Genomic DNA, 21,409 nt, shown 5'->3' with positions numbered 1-21,409 from the left:
GCCCTGCTAACACTAAAAATCATCTGTTACAAACCAAGCTATCACGCAGGCCAAATTCTAACAAAGATCTCTCTCTTAGCTGAAAGCTGACAGAAAGAAAAAGGAAGAAACATTCTTCTCCTCTAGTAACTGCATAAACAGCAGTGAAGGACAGAGGGTGGAATTCACTCCTAGATCAAAAACTGTATTTGTAAATAGATACATCCAGAGCATGACTCTTCAACAAGCTGGTTCTTCACAGGAGACAGCATTGCCTCACGCATATTTACTACTGCTCTGAAAGCATATGAACATTCATAACATGAACATGTCTGTAGTACAAGAGAGAACGGGATGCGATGTGGTAAAATGCATGTGATTAATCGCTGGAACAACCACACATCTCAGAACACTGTACTTGAAGGCCAATAAATCAATCAGAAATTGCACTTATTCTCACATTTCTTCACTACCAGCATTAAATAAAAATAATAGTGCCTTAGAACACATTTCTGAGTATTTCAGGGGAAAAAGGATATGTAATTTTAACACAACATTTAAGTACTTAGTCTGATATTAAAAAGGACATACTGAAGTTAAAAAAAAAAATCATGTCTCCCTAGTTCTGCTAATGTATCAGAAATGTAACAGAAGTCTCACCGTTCTTAATTATGGAGACTTCAGAAATTCTCATTTAGCTCATGACTTCATCGTAAGCAACTGCAACTTTTATTTCTTGTTGTTTTTGTTTTCAATTTATTACATCAATGTACAACACCTTCAGTCTTTTGTATCAGAATAGTACATTTATTCATATTCTAAATTGCGGACTTTTCAATCAAAAAAAATTGTCAAGTTAGTTTCCTTACCTTTAACCACCTCTGCCACATTACAATTAGGATCAATACTTCCAATATGTTTGGGATGAGCAGGGTTAATGTCTCCTCCAAAAAGAAGCGCTGTAAGGAAAAACAAATGGTGATAACTTGCCTTTACACTTGAGACAGCATAGCATGTCAAACTCTGATGATACCTCAAAACTTACTGGATAGCACAACGTTCTGTGTAAAGACACTGCAGCAAACTGGCAGAAACCCTGCTGCTGAAGACAACTCTCAGCAGCACTCCCACTTGCACGTAAGGTCTGGCACTCACCAAATCCTTCGCTGAGAGCTGAACTCTCAAAGGGGCAGAAAGATCTTAAGCTTTCTTTTGCAGCAGTGACTTTCTGCTGCTACGGCAAATTAAGCAGTTCTGATAAAGAACCAGAGGCAGTATGAGCTAAGCAAATGATATGAAAGCTTTTCCTATTCCAGAAATGGTGAGGTAATATACTGGCACAATGCTCCTTGTAGAACCACGCCATAATAAACAGTGTCAATACTGAAACACAACATAAATGCAGAGTTATCTCACAGTATGCTTGACACATGAAAGTTACTTGTACACACACAGCATGGCATGTGCTAATCACATGGAAGGTAACTGGAAAGACACACAAGATGTATGAAACCTCACAACGCACTACTCTGCATTTGCTCCCCATCATCTGTGGCGCACTCACACATTAACAGGCCACAACAGCTGAACAGTGGGCAGACAGAGAAGCTCTTAGAGCTAAAAGGTACAAGATACACTCATATCACATGCTTGGCCTTAGCTTTACACACCATCACTCTCTGCACACTAGCATACAATGGTTAATAGGAGCTGTGCAAGTAACTCTTTTCACTGTGTAATGCAAGTATAACAGTTTATAAGTAACAACACAAAGGAATGAAACCTTGTTGCAAAAGATGACTAATTCTAATATTTATACTTAAATAGGAGTAGGAAGAAGAGGGAGACAAAGGTGTCATAATTTAAACCTCGAGTCAGAAATACTCAATTAGTATTAGTTAAAAGGCAAGAAAGTCTACATAACTTGATGAAAAACTAAAAAAGATGCACACAGAACACAACCTACTCAAAACCTGCATCCTCCTAGTTGATTATAAACACCAACTCTACAAATGATATTGACAGACTTCTGAGCAGAAAGATCTAAAATTATAATGCATCACCATGCAAGCTGTCTGTGCCAGCAAGATTGAAAACTGACAGCCACAATAATAACATCCCCCAGTACTGGAAGAAAACATACTGGTGCTTTGGATTCACTCCTGATAGCTGTGAAGTACCAAGTTAATCAGTTGTCAGCACAACTTTACCATCATTAGCACAGAATATTAAGAATTAGTCACGAGTTTGAAAAATACTCAAACAAAAGATATGGCTTCAGGATTACAAGCAATAACTAAAGCTCTTAAAGATGAAATAAGCAATTACTTACTGTGTTGGTTAATAAGCATACGGAAAGAGATGCGGTTGGTGTAGAATCTATCTAGAAAATACTGGATGTTACTGCTAACAAATGGGTCAAAGCCATATTTTTCCTTGTATTCAATCACCCCTTGCGCCATGGTTGGAACCACATCATTGTGTCTGTTCCTGACTTTAATTAAAACGTCTAAAAAGCTAGAAGAAAGAAAATTAGAAACAGATTGTTAAAGATATAATTAAACTCTGCCTCTCATTTCTGCTTTCAACTCTCCACAGCACAAACATTTTATCTATTTACTTTCCCACCCAGTAAACAAAACACAGTTGTACCCAAACAAGCCTATTTAAAGGGAAGTCTTACATCAAGATGTCACTCACAAGATCTGTGAAATATTTATTGCCTCGATTTGAGTCATTTCTCCTCAAAACATTTCTTTAAAATAAATATCTTCACTGTTAACAGATTTCCTTATGACCGCAGCCACATGTATCACAGTAACTCATTATCTGTAACAGTAGCTGATAGATTGGAGAGGTGATTCAGACAAAACAACTGCCCTTCACAGTTTCCTGACAAGTTTTACATTTTGTGCATTCTTCCCAACACTCCACCCCATGCAATGTAATTTCTGAAAGCATTTCTTTACCTGGCATCTATTCTGAAGTCTGAATGCTGGGATAAGTAAGTGTGATCTGTGTGACTTCAGTTTCGTTTTACACCACTGGATGGCAGAACACATACAACAGTGCTCAGAGTGACTCTTCTCCCTCTGGCAGTTTGGGGGAAGTTTGAGAATATCTCTTGCATTGTTTTTAACCAGCATTTCTCTTGGAGAATTTTTGTTGTTCCTACCAAGGCAGCTGAACACCTACCACTTTCAAAGCACTCACCCTTTTTATTCCACACACAAACTCATGCATGCTTTATGTATTAATAGCTTTCCAAAGCCTAGACACAGAAAATCAGAGCTACTCAGTCAGTGTTGCATTCTATAATGCTAAATATTGGCACCATAATGATCACATAATTTTGTTTAAAAAAAAAAAAAAACCCTCAAATGCAGTTTTTAAAAGAGAAAATTTGTTGTGCTATGTCTACATGTGCACATGTAACTTTTTTTTTTTTAAAGCTAACTATAAAGCACTCAGTAGATTTATACCAAACATGGAGTAGAAATGTATTAATTATTTGTATCAAAAGTAGAATATGCACCAACTAAGGAAGGAAGAGTAAGGTCACCAAAAGTTTAAAAAAAAAAAAAAAAAAAAAAAAGTATCAGCTATTCACCTTGTCAAATGCAGACATAAAGCAGATGCTTCCTTCCTCCTCATAACCAGACAGCTGAACCAATCATTTGACAGCAAACCATACTACTCTTACCTAGTGAGTGACCTGCTTTTAAAATGATTTTTCCCACTGTACACTGCCAGCTCCAAAGAAACGGAAAATTAATATCTAATAACTTTTTCATCATTCTTGGTCTGATCATCACATTTTGCCCATATATTAACAAAGAATTCGGTAGTCTTTATACACTGTTTTGCTGCATATAAAAGAAGTAGTCCCAGTTTAAAGACTTCCCCGTGGCTGTTCCCTATTACTTGCCAATCTTTCTTGAAATGTACTGTTCAATATCCTTATTGGGATCTGGATGAGGGGACTGAATGCTCCCTCAGGGAGTTTGCAGATGACACCAAGCTCAAAGGAACTGTTGGTCTGTCTGGGGGTAGCAAGGCCCTACAGAGGGATTTGGACAGGCTGGATAGCTGGGCTGAGGCCAGTGGGATGAAATTCAACAGGGCCAAATGCTGGGTCCTGCACTTCGGTCACAACAACCCCAGGCAATGCCTGGAAGAAATGGACCTGGGGGTGTTCAGTGATGCTTGGCTGATTGTGAGCCAGCAGTGTGCTCAAGTAGCCAACAAGGCCAATGGCATCCTGGCTTTTATCAGAAATACTGATGCCAGCAGGAGCGGGGAAGTGATCATCTCATTGTACTCAGCACCTGTGAGGCTGCACCTTGAGTGTTGCGTTCTGTTCTGGGCCCCTCACTACAAGAAAGACATGGAGGCCCTGAAGCATGTTCAGAGAAGGGCAATGAATCTGTGAAGGGTCTGAAGAACAAGTCTTATGGGGAGCAGCTGAAAGAGCTGGGATTGTTCAGTCTGGAGAAGAGAAGGCTTATCCCCTTGTAAAGGGGAGACTTTATCACTCTCTATAACTGCCTGAAAAGAGATTGTGGTGAAGTGGGGGTTAGCCTTTTCTCTTGCATAACTAGCATTAGGACAAGAGAGCGTGGCCTTAAGTTGTGTCACAGGAGGTTCAGGCTGGGCATTAGGAAATACTTCTCTGAAAGAGGGTCAGATAGTGGAATGGGCTGCCCAGGAAGATGGTAGAACAACCGTCCCTGGCTTTAATGTTGTACTGAGTGAGATGGTTTAGTGGAAAATATTGCTGATAGGTGGACAGTTGGACTGGATGATGTTGGAGGTCTTTTCTTACCTTGGTGGTTCTATGATTCTATGAAATATTTTAAAAAGTTTGAAAACCCTTTATTAACTCCTAATCCTGTGTGATTTGTAACCACTGAGCTTTCTAGACAAGACTAGTGCTTAGCTGTTGTCATCATGCTTCCTCTCTGTTTCAGAGCAACAAGACTGGCATAAAACCACAAAGTGAAAAACAGTTACAATCATATATAAAAGACAAGTGACAGCAACCTCTACTAAGTGCTAGTGCAAACAGCTTTGCTTTTTATTTTTAAGTAGTTCCACCACCCACAGTACAATGCTTACATGTTCCACAAGGGCAAGTCAGTCACTGACATCCTGCTATTGAAGGGTTCAAATGCACAATGTGTGTGTGAAGGGCAAAGAAAGGGGTAGGATGTTTACATAGCTTATAGTGTGTGAATGCATACAGGAAAGGAATCTTTCACTACTGCAATGATTGATAGGCTCCTATTCTATCTCCAAAGATCCATTCAAGCCTTTCCATTAAAAAGATGCTTTAAGGGACTAAGCATATCAAACTATGCACGCATATTTCAAAGCAGCAGGGCACACATTTCCTTAATCTTATCACTCACTCCTTACCCACTTATTGTCCTGCAAACAACTGGAAGGCATTTGAAGCTTTCACTGTACCCACAAGTCATAGAAGATTACATAATGAAATTTTTAAGCTGCTCACAGGGATTGCTTGAGAAAAACAACAGAATAGCTCTGAAACTTTTATTTAGCAATAAATCTTTGGAAAAATTCAGTGCGCTGCATTTATACAACTACAATGAATAAACAATACAGTTGGTTTGACAGATGAGAAATTACTAATATGAAGATACTATAGTCAAATAGCATCACTGGCTTCTACATTAACAAAAGAATGTTTGTTACCATAGCTATTAAATAAATTAAGCTGGCTATTAAATAAAACTGTAACTATAGTTTTATCTATAAACTTCTGCAAAGATAATTCATGAATGCCACCACACAAGTTACTTAACTCCCAAGTGACTGTTATATCATTCTGCTTTAATCTATTGTTACAGTGAAAGAAAAATTAAAAAAAAAAAAAAACAAACAAAAAAACACACTACAAGGACAAAAGGAAATTTCTGCTGTGCCCATTTAACAGATGCTGTTATCTGAAAAACTGAAGAAAAAAAAGCCATGAGTGGATAGTCAAAAAATTATTTTTAAATAGAACCAGCATGCAGTTATTACTAGCAGTTTCTCATTAACCATTCTTTTTAAGTACTAGCAGGCAGCTGAGCATCTCCAGAAACAAACTAAGTTCATGCACAGACTACTACAAAGTGCAACAGTTTTCCAAGTGCAAAACACTGACTGATACAGCATGTCATATGGTTTTCAAGTAACAAAATGGGATGTTCTTATTCTTAGTTACTGCAGCATTTATTTATTTAAAATTGTTAAAAGAGGAACAACTACTACTAATATCAACTTCTGATACTTTAATCTTTACACTGCAGAAAGGAAAGTTATCTTTGTTTACTTAGTTTCTTCTGTGTGCATTATCTGTAGACATATTCACAGTGTATTATTTCATTTACTGTCAGTTCTAGAACACTTTCTCTGACGTGCTTCCATCACAAAGGGACAAAAAAGAATTAGTGAAGAAGCTCACATGTACAGGGTGTGCAGTGTTTTCTGAACGCCTTTAACAAACATCACTTTTTACAAGCCTTCTACATATGAAAAGCAACTTCTGTCTTTGTTTATCTGGATGCACACTGACAGTATGGAAAGTTTCAAACACTTCTGCCAGCTTACAACCTCTACCAAATGGAAACACTGTCCTAATGCTTCTGCAATCACACTATTTGACAGAACTGTAGAAGGACTTCCCACCTGAAGCTGGAGGAAAGATGTTTGTGTCACCAAAACCAAAGCAACCCCAGCTTTCCCTGTGTGTCCATACTACTGGCAGCAACAGCAGTCTGCCAATGCTGTGGCATGTCTTCATCCAGTCTAGTAACTAGGAAAACCCAGCCAAGAAACTGAAGTACCTCTGAACCTCTGTTGCACAGAAATCCTGTGACAGAAATATCCCTCTGAAATATTTTTCCAGTGTTTGCAAAAGGTAACTGTCATTAACATTCATCCTTCCTCATATTTATACACTAACCGCAGAGAAGTTGGGTCACTCTGGTAAGCAATTTCTCCAGCATTAGCACTGGTTTAGTTTTATTTGTTCTGTTCATCACCTCTGTCATGTTGGCTCTGCTGTCTTTGTGGTGCTACCACAAAGTCTGGGGTCTGATGAGGATAAGAGAGCTATTTCTCTATTAGAACAATTTCCCAACTCACCTCATTACACTGCTTCACAGACAGTGCGTGTCTATAAACATCTATAATCCTGTAACACTGATAGGTAAAGTGAATTTCTCAGAAAGATACACTGGACTCTTGGAATACCCTAAGCAAGCTCCACAGGTGAGCAGAGAGATGACAGCTAGAGGACAGTCTTACATTCACCTATCTGTTATTCCACCATTTAGAACAGCATTACATGAAGATCTACTGACAACACTGACTCTTCACACACCTCACTCTCCAAAGCCATGTAATGCAGTCAGGGGGCTGGCTGTCACACACAAACACCACACTACTGCAAGAGGTCAAAACTCTGAATCAGTCTGAAATTGATTACGTGCTTGAAATCATTCCTGAGGATCCTGGAGGCACTGAGCCCAACTCAACTCTGATCACTGAAGGGTTAAGTGATATATCCACACTTTATTTACTAAAGAGCATCAGGAAACCAAAAAGCCATGAGGCAGCTGGAAAGAAAAATACAGTTTGTAGGACTGCCTCACGCAAACTGAAGAAGGCACCACTGCTCTGTTCTATCCAAGATGAGTTTGCTTCTCCTCTAACATTTTAAGTGATCGCTTTGAAGTGACAAAACGTGTAATAAGCAGCTCTGGGTCATTTAAAAAAAATAAAATAAAATCTGGTAGATCTGCAAACTGCAGCATCAAAGTCCACTTCTCAAGACTGGGACATGCAGTGTGGATATCAAACCTACCTAAAAGAGCACTTCAGCTCCTTTTACTCTCTCTTGTGCAACTGTTACCTTGCTAAGTGATAACAGAAACTTAAATCTACCTTAATCAACTAAAATGACCAGGGTGCTCATTCCATTTTCAAAAATCTGTTCCTCTAAAAGTCTTAATGTTGTCGTTTTGTTTGTTTGTTTGTTTTTGACAGCTTGAGGCTGATACCTAATTCAGCTCCCAAACAAAAGCTGCTAGACTGCTGTGGGCCAGAATCACTTCAATCAGGCAAGCCTCACATCTTGTGATAGTAATTAAACTAAAGGAAGAAAAGGTAGAGGTCTAAGTCACCTGGTACCACACAGGACACTACAAAGTGCAGCAACATGATTCTACTTACAATTAAGGTCACTATTACCCTATGGTACAATAAAAAAAACAAACATTTTAAAATAAAGTGTCACGAGGAAATAAATTACTCACTCATCCAGAACATGAGGATCCTCAGGACTTTTATTTTCATATTCTAAAAGCTCAAGGAAACTCTGCATGTACCTGAAACAAGCAAAGATGATAAAGTAGTAGTTAAAAAATTAAAACTAAAATACTTATGTATTTTTACATAAGGCCACACAATCTCATCTAAAATAACAGAAGTGTAGCACATTTGTCTGCAAAGGCTGAGATTCGCAAAGACAGCATAAACAAAGAGAAACAAAGCAAGCAAAATACATTATTTTGAGTTAAAAGTTATTGTGCTGAATTAAAAACTACATTTTATGACCCTACAGTCCACAATCCAGGAAAATAAATCATGTTTTAGTTTAGACATTCAGTGAAAACCAAGTAACTACAGATGCTTAGAGCCATGGAGGTACTGTGCAGGTCCCAAAGAAGACTAAAGGCAACTCAATACTAACACAGCTGGCCTGCTTCATAGGAAAGCCACCTAAACATCATCGTTTCACAACACTCGTCCGGAGGGCAAAGTATCACTCTCAGGAGCAGATGTACTTCATAATACTGATGTGGCTTTACAGATTAAAGAATTTGGAACTATTTCTACAAGTAAATCACACAAGGTATCAATCACACACATAACGGATAGGGTTTTGACACTACCAGAAGGGGCTGCCACTCCTCTTCCTTTTTGCTCTCTCTTCTATCTCGGGAAAGTACCACCACTGCTAATCTGACAGCTGCATAAAAAGCTGTAACTTGCTGCAGTGGCAAAACAGTCAGCCAGACTGGTGGGATTTATTTCTTTTTAATTGTTCTAGTACGTGAAAACAACTCAAAGAAAGGCCCAACTGGGTAAAACAAGCATAAGAAAGAAGAAACAACCATAAAGAGTAATTAACTGGGCTATGAAACTTCACCTGACATTTTCAAGTTGCAGCCACGTTTACAACAGCATTGCTGTCCACGTATGGGACGCCCTGTCCATGAAAACTTTCAAGGTGAGGCTGAATAAGTCCCTGGGCAACCTGATCTATCTGTGGTATTTTGCAGGGGAGTTGGATTAGGTGGCCTTCAGAGGTCCCTTCCAGCCCTAAGAATTCTACAATTATGTGACTCTAACTCCCCCCAAAACCATATACCACTCCATTTCTCATTTCAGCTTCAGTCATAGCAAACAGTGCAACTGGTATGCTGAAAGCTTTCTTTTATACTTTTTTTGTTGGGGATTTTGCTTAGTTTTAATCTGGATCAGTAACTCAACTTACCTCGGTTGGTAGACCCAAAATAGAAGAAGCACTTGAAGCATGCAGCAAAAAGCAGGCTGTCAGCAGAACGTGACTAACACCATTGATGTCAGTAGCAGTGCACTGCTATCCCCTATCACTAAATCAGCATCTTACATGTGAATGCCTCAATTTGGTAACTGTTTTAGGGCATCACTGATGGGAAGAGAAACAAGTTCTTTTTTTGGTGAACATTACACAGAGTTATTTCAAAGTGAATGTCAGGTTACAATGCCAGACACTGAAGGGAATCTCATCAGAACAAACATAATGCAACTCCACCCATTAGAAACCCAGCTTTGCTCCTAACATGTAATCTATATCTTCCCTCTTGTAGGTTAAAACCATTCTCCCTCAACCCATCACTGTATGCACCTGTAAGAAGTCAGTCTTCCTCCCATTTGAAAGCAAGCTTACGGAAAGCGTTAAGAATTGTTACAAAAGCCTTTACTAGTGAACAGAACCAACATTTGAAGTTACATATGAAATGGTGCCAAAATGCTTTGAGCACCACCAGGATTGTTATTCTGTATCAGCCCTGCTGGAACAAAGAGAAGGGAACACAACAGGAAAGCCATTGCAACTGAAAGTGATGAAGAGCAGCGATGGAAGACAGGGAAGGGGCAGCTGTGCTGGGCCGACCCCAGCCAACAGCAAATTATGCACATTGCTGCTTCTCATTCTCCTCTCCTGCTGGTTGGGGCAAAAATAGAAAGAAGGCATAAAGACTCCTGAAAGGAGGTTGTGGCAAGCGTCAGCCCCTTCTCCCATGTAATGGGACTAGAGGGAATTGCCTCAAGTTGCAGCAGAGGAGGTTCAGGTTGGATATTAGGAAAAGTCTCTCTTCCAAATGAGTGGTCAGACACTGGAATCAGCTGCCCAGGGAGGTGGTGGAGTCACCATCACTAAAGATGTTCAACAAACTTTTAGATGTTGTACTGACGGACATGTTTAATGGGAAATAGTGTGGCAGGCAGATGGTTGGACTGGACAATCTTGGAGATCTGTTCTGGTGATTCTGTGACTTACAGGTTAAGATAAAGACAGTTTGATAAGGAAAACAAAGTTGCAAGTTAAAAAAAATAAAAGAAGAATTAATTCGCTACTTCCCCCATCAGTATGCAAATATTCAGCAACATCCAGGGATGCAGAGCCTCAGCACACACAGTCACTGCTAGGGAATATGGACCTAATAACCAGTAGCATCCCCTTTTCTTCCTCCTTTGAGATCTTACAGCTAAGCACAATGGCATATTGTAATACTGAATATCCCTTCAGATACCTCAAATGAACTGTCCCAACTGTGTCCCTTTCTCACATAGTCTCTGGAGGGGGGGACAGGGTAGAATGAGGAAAAAGAGACTGTCTTGACAGTGCAGAAGCACTGCTCAGTAACACCCAACACACTGGTGTGTCACCAACACCATTTTAGATGCAAATTCAAAGCACAGCGCTATATGTTGGCTGCTATGAAAAAAGTTAATCCCATCCCAGCCAAGTTACAGCGAAATAACTGAGGTCTGTTCTATGAAGTGTTGAAAATTGAACATTCTCCCATTTCCCCACCAGAGCATGAATACTCTTTGAAAATCCACTTGTGGACAATGATTATAGTGTTGCAGAAACCTATACACAGAGGACAAGAAGTGCAACTGAGGTTACATGGGACTGAAGCCACTATCCTGCAAGGAGAGGCTGAGAGTGCTAGGACTGCTCAGCCTGAAGAAGAGGAGGCTTGGGGGGGGGAAAGGGTGGGAAAACTCATCATTCTCTATAATTTCCTGAAGGGAGGGTGCAAAGAGAACAGAGCCGGGTTCTTTTCAGCAGTGCCAAGCGTTAGGACCACAGGCAATGGGCATAAACTAGAACAAAGGAGGGTCCCTCTGAACACCAAGTAGCACTTCCATGCTGTGTGGGTGATGGAGTTCTGATACAGGCAGCCCAGAGGCTGTAGAGTCTCCTCCTTGGAGGTCTCCAAAAGCTGCCTGGACATCGGTCTGGGTACCCTGGTCAGGTAGAGACTTGATTACACGGTTTCCAGGGGGTTGCCTCCCATCTCAGCCATTCTGTAACAAGGTTATCATGCAGAGCAGTGTAAGGAAGTGAAAGTTTGTCCATGGAAGTCATGTAAGCCTTCAGAAACAATCCAGGACCACTCCAATGGAGGTGATCCTAGGCTAAAATAAGAAATTTCACCATGTACAGTAATATTTTCAACATGGTCAGCACAGTTATACTAGGTCCTGTCACACTGATTTTTATTTTTTACTAACACCAAAAATAACTACAGAACTCCATTGTTGTTTGTCTGTTCCAGGCCTGAGAAGTACTCGATGTCTCTGCTTACCTTAAAAGTTGTTCTTTTAAAATGCTAGAAGAGTGTCAATTCAGAAAAACCTCTGCAATACAGACATTTGATCCATACTCCACTGAAAACGTGTTTCTGAAAAGTGTAACATTTTCCAATTTGAAAGATACTAAAGTAGCTCTACTGACAGAGGGACTGATGAGTAGGTACTACGTGGAGGACAGAGAGGCAGGGGAAGAGCCATCAAGACTGTCAGCTGGAGGAGGGACTTGGTTTCTGAAAAAGTGGATGAAAACTAATTTCCTCTGAGAATGTGTGCTCATATGCACTCTCATATTATTAATCCTCATGGGAAAATAGCCACTTTACTTTCAGAACTCTGCTGCTTCATTTGTGAGGCTTAATGCATAACAAATGTACGAGCACCCTCACTTACTAGAAGGAATGGCCTCAAGCTGTGCCAGGGGAGATTCAGGTTGGATGTTGGGAAATACTTCTCCAAAACAGTGGTCAGGCACTGGAACAGAAGGAGCCCAAGGAGGTGGTGGAGTCACTGACCCTGGAGGCACCCAAGAAACGTTTAGATGTTGTACTGTGGGATGTGGTTAGTGGGAAATGTTGGTGAAAGGTGGATGGTTGGACTGGATGATCTTAGAGGTCTTTTCCAGCCTTGGTAATTCTATGATTTCTTTGAAGAAGTACATTTTCTTCAACATTATCTTCCTTGTATGAATCAAGATCAATCAAGCTAATCATAGGTAAGGATGACAAAAGGTACAATTATTACAGTTCGTAAAACACAGTTAAAATATAGTTAAAGTAATCTCCAAAATGAAAGATGGAGACAATGGCAGACAAAGCAACAAGACAATTCCAGGCAGAAGTTCCATCCAATCAAACCTTTCAGAAAATCAGCTTTCGACTCCTTGCCAGACTAGGCAGCCTCATGCAGAAGGAATGCTTGACACATTCTTGTGCCCAGTTTTCCCACAGATTTAGCAAACACGTGATTTTCTTGCAACCAGTCTTTGCTACCTCCTTTATTCACCATTATCCTGACAATCAGAATGCATCTGAACACTGGTCTGGCAACCCATGATTGTCTCAAAGAAGAAAATGATTTCTGGGTATATAAAGATATATACAGATAGATATATATATATATATATATATATATATACACAGGTATATAAAGATATATAGACCATTCGTGTGGTGTCCTTCTCTTGTGAATACAGTTAAGAATGAAAGAACAGCAATCGAGACCACCAAGACTGTCAGAATGGACTAGTTCCCTCATGATATATTACAGCCCATAGCAAACAAAAAAGCTAGGATCATCCTTTGTAATTAAGCACTTGCTGTCTGAATTTTCTGTGTGTGTGTGGTAAAAGGAAAAGAGGAAATTATTTAACCCTACAAAGAAAAGCAACTTACCCAGAAAATATCTGCCTGATTTCTGTGAAGGAGTCATCTTCTGTTTCTTGAATATAGGTTGATCTCTTGGAATTCAACGGCTGTGTCTAAGTTAGCATCTAAATCTAGGCCAGAAATATGGTTTTGAAATGAATTCCCCAATAACCTTCCCTTAAATGCACACTGCTTAGATCTACAAAGTGCTTTTGGCACTAAAAATCAGGTTCTTCTCAGAAGCAGCTACACTAGAAGCCTCTATAGATGAACATAAAAGTGTTGAAGACAATATAGCTATCATGATCTGAACCAATGAATGTGTCAAACTGCTCTGAAGCTTTCCAGCACAGGCATAGCACAGTATGTGCAAAGAGACACACTGAACTGTCATAAGTACCGTCCACATTGTAAAGCATTTCTTATGTTATAGAAAGGATCAAATGCTGTGTCAGTAAGTTTGTCAACAACCACCCCTTCCCTCTTCATGCTTTCCTCCCTCATCCTTCAAATCTTCTTTCTGTTCTGAATCCCTTTCTCTTCCTGCTTCCATCTATGCTGCCACCCTAATTGTTTTATGGACATCTGTATTTCTTCTTTTGTGCCCTCTCTATTTTCCCCTTACCCTCAGTATAGGGTTTTTTTTGTTTTTGTTTTTTTTTTTGTTTGTTTGTTTTTTGTTTTTTGTTTTGTTTTTTTTTGTGTGTGTGTGTGTGTGAAAGTAGCAACAGCTTTCTGCCTTCCAAAAAACCTAGGGCTTCAATTTAACTGTGCAACAAAATCAAAGATTCTTCTAAGCTGGAAATGACCTCTTGAGATCATCTTGTCCAACGCTCCAGTCAAGCATGGCCAGTTAGAGCAGGCTGTTCTACACTAAGCCTAGTTGTGTTTTGAATATCCACAGACAGACATTCCACAGCCTCTCTAGGTAACCTTCTTGGAGTGTCTGATCACCCCTGCTGAAATAAAGTTATTTCCCTTTTTCTCCCTTTAAATTCAGATAGAATTTCATGTGTTTTGAGTCTATCACCTCTTGTTCTACCACCCTCATCTTCATTCTCTTCCATGAATTATTTATTTCATTGATAACATTCAATCACCTCAAGCTTTCTCTTCTCCACGGTGAACAGCCCAGCTTCCTGAATATCTTTAAGGAGATACACAGCTCTCTGCCTCTTTCAGTATGAAAGAGTCTTCAGTAAGTCTGTTTCAGAGTTGATAGAATCTCCAGTGGCACAGTAAGAGAGAGGAGGTTATTAGGAACATGTTGATCCTTTGACACCGTACAATATCTTGAATGCCTCGTTTCTGAAGAAGCAAAATAATAACTACAGTTAAGAAGCTACAAAGATTTTTACTAGAACCATAGCATTTTTAAGGTTGGAGAAGACCACTAAGAACATCTAGCCCGACCATCAACACATCACCACCATGTCCACTAACCACGTCCTTCTGTGCCACAGCTACACAGTTCTTGAACATCTTCAGGGACAGTGACTACACCACCTCCACAGGCAGCCTGTTCCAATGTTTTACCGCTCTTTCTGAGAAGAGATTTTTTCTAATATCCAACTTGAACTTCCCCTGGTGCAACCTGAGGCTGTTCCCAGAAGAGGCAGACCCCTACCTCGCCATAACCCCCTTTCAGGCAGTTGTAGAGGCTCCCTGAGCTTCCTCTTCTCCAGACTGAACAATCCCACTTCCTTCAGCCTCTCCCCATAAGACTTGTGCTCCACAAGCTTTGTTACCCTTCTTCAGACACGCTCCAGGGCTTCAAAGTCTTTCTTACACAGCACTCAAGTTGTGGCCTCATCAGTGCCAAGTACAGCAGGACAATCACCCTGCTAGCCCTGCCAACTACACTATTTCTGATAGATGCCAGGATGCCATTGTCCTTCGCCACCTGGGCACACTGCTGGCTAGTGTTCAGCAGAGTGTCAACTAACAGCCTGAGAAGTGATGGAACACCAATCAGAAATCCTGGATATCAGCAATCCTGTAATGATGTTGAGGATAACATAGCAATGAATATTTCAGGTACTGAATGCAAGCAATACCTGATTTTTATGTAACGTGGATTTGCTTGCCTGCTCACTATTATTAGCATGCTATATTTAGATGAGTACACTCTATTTGCTCATTGGAACATCGGTCCTAAGACTGCTGCCTCTGGAGTAAACAAACATTACTAACTCTAAGCTGAAGGATCAGCACTTCTGTATTACTGGAGGATCGAGTAGGGGCAAGCCAAGTGTTTATCTCACGTAATGCAGGAGGTAACTGTGCAGAAAACAGTCTCAATCAGAAAGAAGACTAAAGCAAGTCAACCAGAAAAAAGCTGCCAAACATGGTCACCAATGCTCAGCACTGAGCAGCAGGCAGAACAGGTTCTAAGGCCACTGGTTGAGCCAACAGCATAATGAGGAACTGAGAGTTTCTGAAACCAAGGAACATTACTCAAGCTAAATGCTCTAAGCAAATCTACAAACATACTGAAGTGGTTTATCTTTAGTATCTGTGGTGATGGATAATCCATGGCACTAAACAATGTTTTTCCTTTCAAAAGAGCTAGCAACAATATTTAGATGTCTTTCTAATTCTGAACTGTTATTACTTTAATGCAAAATCATTAGCACAAGTACCAAGCAAGTTAGAGATACAAGCTCAGAGGAAAGAATATTAACATCAAATCTAAGCCATTCAAGATTCTTCTATCACTCACTCTTTTCTAAAACCCTGACTAAACGAAACTGGAAAAAATGAAAAATGTAACCTTAAGTCAAACAAATCTAACCCACTTTCCAGTGCCCATAGATCACACGTCATCCAAACAGCTGCAAAGGCTGCATTTTTTTTTTGTTTTGGTTATGATTTACATGTTCTCAAACTACTTACATCCCTTCATCCCTTACTCCTCCCCAGAAAGAGTTCAAAGCTGAAGAAACTATGAAGTAAAAACTTGTTTAAAAGGAAATTTAAAGCCATGATGATCCATTAGTAACTTATAACTCTGTCATAACGGCAATTACAGTACAGTTTCCCCAACAGTGTGGAGTCAGCAATACATTATACCCCTATGGCAGTTAGGCTTGGTAAAGAATATCATTCCCTTTTCACACAATTCATTTATTTATTTGAACTTTCTTTTTATTAGGAGCATAGAGGAGATACAGATAATTGAAGGTTTTAACTACAGGATTTACCAAGCATTGGAAATCCAAACCTGATCATATTTTCAACACACTCCAGGTAAAATTTCTACTTTCTTCTTAGCTAGAACAAAGGAGGAAAGAATAATGGACAATTTCCTACATTATTAGTGAATGAATACAACAACACAGAAGAGAAATCTACAAAAAAAAAAAAAAAAGAAAACAGCAACACAACAAACCCATAGCTTAGACGGAAAAAGACAGTGTCAGTACTTTGCCATTTTTGGTGAGTCATCAAAAGCAGAAATCAAAGCCTATGCCCTTCAAATCTGCTGTCTTTCTGGTGCTTAATTATTTAGTACAGTCCACTACAACTCACTGGGCAAGCTCTTTGGCTTCAAGCACTGTAGCTTTGTGCGTTCTCCAATTACCACAAAGTCAACTGAATTCCTGTCAGCCCGCCAAAGGCAGTAATTCCAGCATGGCACATTTCATACATGAAATCACTCTAAGTGCTCATAATGCCAACTCCAGATTTAACTACCATTCTTTTCCCCCTCCCCCAGTTTTTCTTTCCACCCCCTCCAACTCACACAAGATACTTGGCTTTTCCCCCCAGCATGAATTTCAGCAAGATTTTCTGTTAGAGTCTCTAACACCCAAGCACCGATGAGATAAAACCTATCTCCATGGTAACATAATTTTGTTAGCATCATCTGAATGTAAAAAAATAGAAAACAATTATCAATCCACGAACTACAGATTTCTCTAATGTGCCTTTCCAGGAAGGGCCCAAAGTAGATAAAAGCTAGGGTTAATTAAGATGGGAATTATAGATGTGACTGAGTAGCTCATTGTGCAACCCTCACACTCATTTTTGAGTATTTTACAAGGTTAGATCTTAGGTGCTGTAAGTTTTTATTGCAACTGTTTTTCCACATCACTGTAGTGATGATATCCTTCTAAGCAATTCTGTCACACATTCATCTTCTCTACCTGCAGAGCACTTTTAGACAGAACATCCCTCCCAAAGCTGACCTATAAAAAGTCAATTGTCCAATGGAAAATTGTCCATAAGCTGCAAATCTCTAGCATGCTGCTTGCTGATCTCTTCTTTGAAACCACTCCATTTTGAAGCCGAAGGACAGTAAGTGCATTATTAATTGTTTCCCTTTCTTCGCTTGCAACCTTCAGGCAAAACACACTCATGTTAAGTTATAAACTGTAATGGGGACAGAGCTAAAGTTTTAGTTTTGTGTAGATGTAAATGCGAAACTCTGCTTCATGTTCATAGTTCTCTATGTAGGTAAAGCCATTTTTCTTCAGAAAAGAGTAGATGTAGATGAGTACAAAGGAAGGACAGCTGTCCTGCTTATTGTCATTACTACATATATCAAGCTAAGGAACCCCAGAAAGGAGAGAGAAAGACTACACTTCTCCTGAGCAATCATTAGTTAAATCCCTGTTACGCAGTGCAGTCAGGCAGCATGCTACAGTAAGAAAAGCATCCTGAGATAGATTAGAAGGCTGGAGAACAGAGTTTGCCTGCAGCAGAGAGCATATTCTCAGAAAAGTCAGGATGAAACTGCTTCACAAGAGGCCTAAGAGACTGTGAAATTCATGCAATCTTGAATGTAACTGACTACCTGGATGCAGGACTCATGGGAAAGGATCCACTGCACAGTAGGTGAAGTTAGGTTTGGTGGAATAAGCAAGCAAAGTTCCATCTATATAGACATCTTACTCTAGTTTAAAAGTTTAATAAAATCTACCATAAGGACTAAGAGCCTTCTGAAGTTTTTGGCTGACTGATATTAATGAATATACTGGGAACTTGCAGTGTAAGGCTCCAACTAATTTGGGGTCTTCTAAAAACTACATAGAAACATGGGTTCTAGTGTAAGGTGGTAGTGCAAACAAGACATAATTATGCTGATGACAAGACAGATTATTGAAAACTGCCAAATAACAGATGAAAAAACTATCAGTTAACTGAAGATCAATGCTATCAGTTGTCTGATACTTCGGCTGACTTAACAGAAAACCAATCTACAGCTGTGATAGTACATCACATTGTCAGATAAGATACATGATTTGGACAAGCATGTTACAGTCATATTCAGGCTCATTCCAGATTTAAGTTGGCAGTATCTATCACAGCAATTAAACTCATCTCAAACCTGTAACCAAAGCACCTCTAAACACCTATTTGCCAGAAATGATGCAAACTCTGCTTGGCTCTGTGTTAGCAGGGTGGAAGCCTATGCTGCAGAACATATATTTTGACTACAGTCTGAGTCAAGTATCACACTCTACAGTTACTACAGAAAACTTACTTCAACTTCTCCATTCACCTATATTTCACTAAAGACAGTTTCACAAGTCATCTAGATCAGAAAAGCTTGAAAAGGCCAGGATATTATCCACTCTTCTACTTGGTGTAACAGCTTCTGGTAACATCAGACAGACACAAGCCTTCAGTCCCTGCAAGATGCCACTTAATCACAAAGTGATTACTACTGTGTGGTTGTACTGCATTTACATTTACCTGAAGCACTTTGTCACTACGTTTGAAGCAGTCATGAGGACGGCTAATGCTGTCTCTCATACACAAACATATTTAAACCAGGTTGTGCAATAATACATAACCTAATTTATACTTTAAGTCTGATAAAATATGAGATGATATGCAGTCAACAATTTCTTGGCTCAAGGGCTACGATCAAAACTCACAAAAGCCAGCAACATCAGTTGTAAGTATGCACCTAGCCCTTAGCTGTTATTCACAAAGGGAAGTTGGATGTATACCACAAACATATTTTCCTATAAATTCTTTGGATCAAAAATTTGGAGGGAAAGAGGCAATTATCATCTTTTGAACAAAAAAAATTAGAGCTTACTACAAGGCAGTTGTCTCTGAAATTCACAAATAGGCTAGCAACAAATTACTGTGGAAAAGATGGCAACATTTATATCATACACTATTTATTAAGAAGGAAAGTGTTACTTAACGAGCAACAGAATTTTGTCCTGTTCCATGATTTCCTCTGATTAGTAGGCTTTGTTGTTAAAGATTTAGCAGTGAGAAAAAAAGGCAAAGGTTAAACTTGCCTTCCATATTTTTGACAGAGGAAAAGTAAAGGGAAAGGACAAGCTATTCGAAGTCATGGGTGTAATACAGCAAGGAATATTTAGGATGGTTACCATCTTAAATGGTTACAATGGTTACAATCTTCCAGTTGCTGACCAATTCCAGTCACCTGGGAGACATTACAAATTTCCTCCTTAAAAATACTAACTTACAAATTCTTACCTAAGATCCATAGTAGTTATTAACATGAGACAGAAGAAAATGAAACTTCATTTGACCAGAAATCACATTATAAAGAATTCCAAACCAAAAACGGGCCAGCCTGTGAGGCCGAATGTAAAGCATCATATATAGCATTAGTTTTACACTCATTTCTCAATTCACTTTAAAAAACAAAGAAAAACTTACCAACTCTGCACTAGCCCAACTGAAGGCCTGTTAAGTAAGTTATCAGGCAACAAATTGACTTCTCTCATGGTGTTAGCTAGCCGCACGGGAAGTTCTTTCCGCAGAAACATGTAGGAAGTCTTCTCACATGCATTGTCACGACCTGTTATAGGGGAGGAAAAAAATACACATGTCCATTGCAGCAGATCAATTTTTAGACTCGCTAGTGTCAAAAGATAGGAAAAGTCACTGGAGGGGAAAAAAGTAACTTTTTTCAGTACTCGGCTTCCCTCTCAGTCCCAACACAAATTCTTGGATGCTTTTTCCTTCAGTACAAAGGATAGTACTTCTGACTTCCTAAGCTCATCCCCTTCTGTCAATGACATTAATTCCTTTTCTTACAGTTTGAGTTTCCGACTGCCTTCATCTAGTCTCTTCATTCATTCATACAGGCTTCAACCCAGCCAGCACCTCAGGAACACACCAAGGCAAAGGTACATTACAGAGAAAATTAGAAACTGTCTGTTAATCTCCAAAAGATGCTCAGTCCCTTTGATTACAATGACCTCTCGAGTTCACAGCTGCAATACCAGACGTCTCCTAACACTCTCACATTAAAAGTTTCAGATTTGAGTTTCTCCTTATTCTTTCAAATGTCCAAGGAAAGAAATGGCTTTGCAAGGAATGGCAGTGCTGATGAAGGGCATCAAGACATAACTCTTCCCTCTATTTGCTGATGTTGTCTCTGTGTCAGCTCTTGATTTTAGAGACATAGAAAATGCCAGCAAGGCAAAAGTTGAGCAGTTGTAAGCATCCCAGTAAAAACAACAAACAACAAAGCAAACAAAAAACCCTCTACAGATAGTCATTTTCTATTCTATATAGGGTTCCTTGGGCCTCATATACTACTGCTGAAAACTCCAACGTAACACAGACCTTTGTAACCCTTTTCATAAGAAAGTTACAGTACTAACTTTTTGTTGGTGTTATTTTTAAAAACCAAAATCATTTGCCTTTTTTGTAATTTACTTGTTAAATACAAAGAATTCCTTTCCACAGTTCTGAGTTCTGCAGGAGCATTAGGTGAAAGCTGAATCTGAGCTAGCAGTGTGCTCTGGCAGCCAAAGGGGCCAACTGAGCCCTGGGGAGCACCAGGCCCAGCAGTGCCAGCAGGTGAGAGAAGGGGCTGTCCTGATCTGCACTGCTGCAGGCTCACCTCCGGCACTGGGTGCAGCGTTGGGTGCTACAATGTAAGGAGGACATGAAACTAACAGAGAGCATCTGAAGTAGGACTACACAGATGGTGAAGGGTCCAGAGGGCAAGATGGGTGTGGAGAGACTGAGACCCTTGGGTTTGCCCTGGGAAAAGCAGCAAAGGTGGTGGTCCCTTCTAGGATTGGGCTACAAGGAACTCATCAGCCAGTTGGAAGGAATGCACACCTCTCAGAATCACATTCCAGTTTTGGAAAGCTGCAGCTGAGTATCTCTGACTT

At 39.8% G+C, this 21,409-nt stretch overlaps 1 protein-coding gene across 1 annotated transcript in view; it reads right to left on the bottom strand.

Annotated features, from left to right (window-relative positions):
• Positions 1-21,409, bottom strand: part of PDK3 (pyruvate dehydrogenase kinase 3) — a gene marked incomplete at both ends in the record, with an annotated part of 49,272 nt that overhangs the window by 11,750 nt on the left and 16,113 nt on the right. Inside the window, 4 exons of the mRNA XM_079549153.1 lie at positions 849-938; positions 2,312-2,496; positions 8,307-8,378; positions 19,938-20,079. Of these exons, the coding sequence (XP_079405279.1) occupies positions 849-938; positions 2,312-2,496; positions 8,307-8,378; positions 19,938-20,079 (489 nt within the window). The remainder of the gene's footprint in view (positions 1-848; positions 939-2,311; positions 2,497-8,306; positions 8,379-19,937; positions 20,080-21,409) is intronic.

This window comes from Tetrao urogallus (genome assembly GCF_951394365.1).
Source record: "Tetrao urogallus genome assembly, chromosome: 1".
NCBI lineage: Eukaryota > Metazoa > Chordata > Aves > Galliformes > Phasianidae > Tetrao > Tetrao urogallus.
This window is presented reverse-complemented; position numbering and strand designations above follow the sequence as displayed.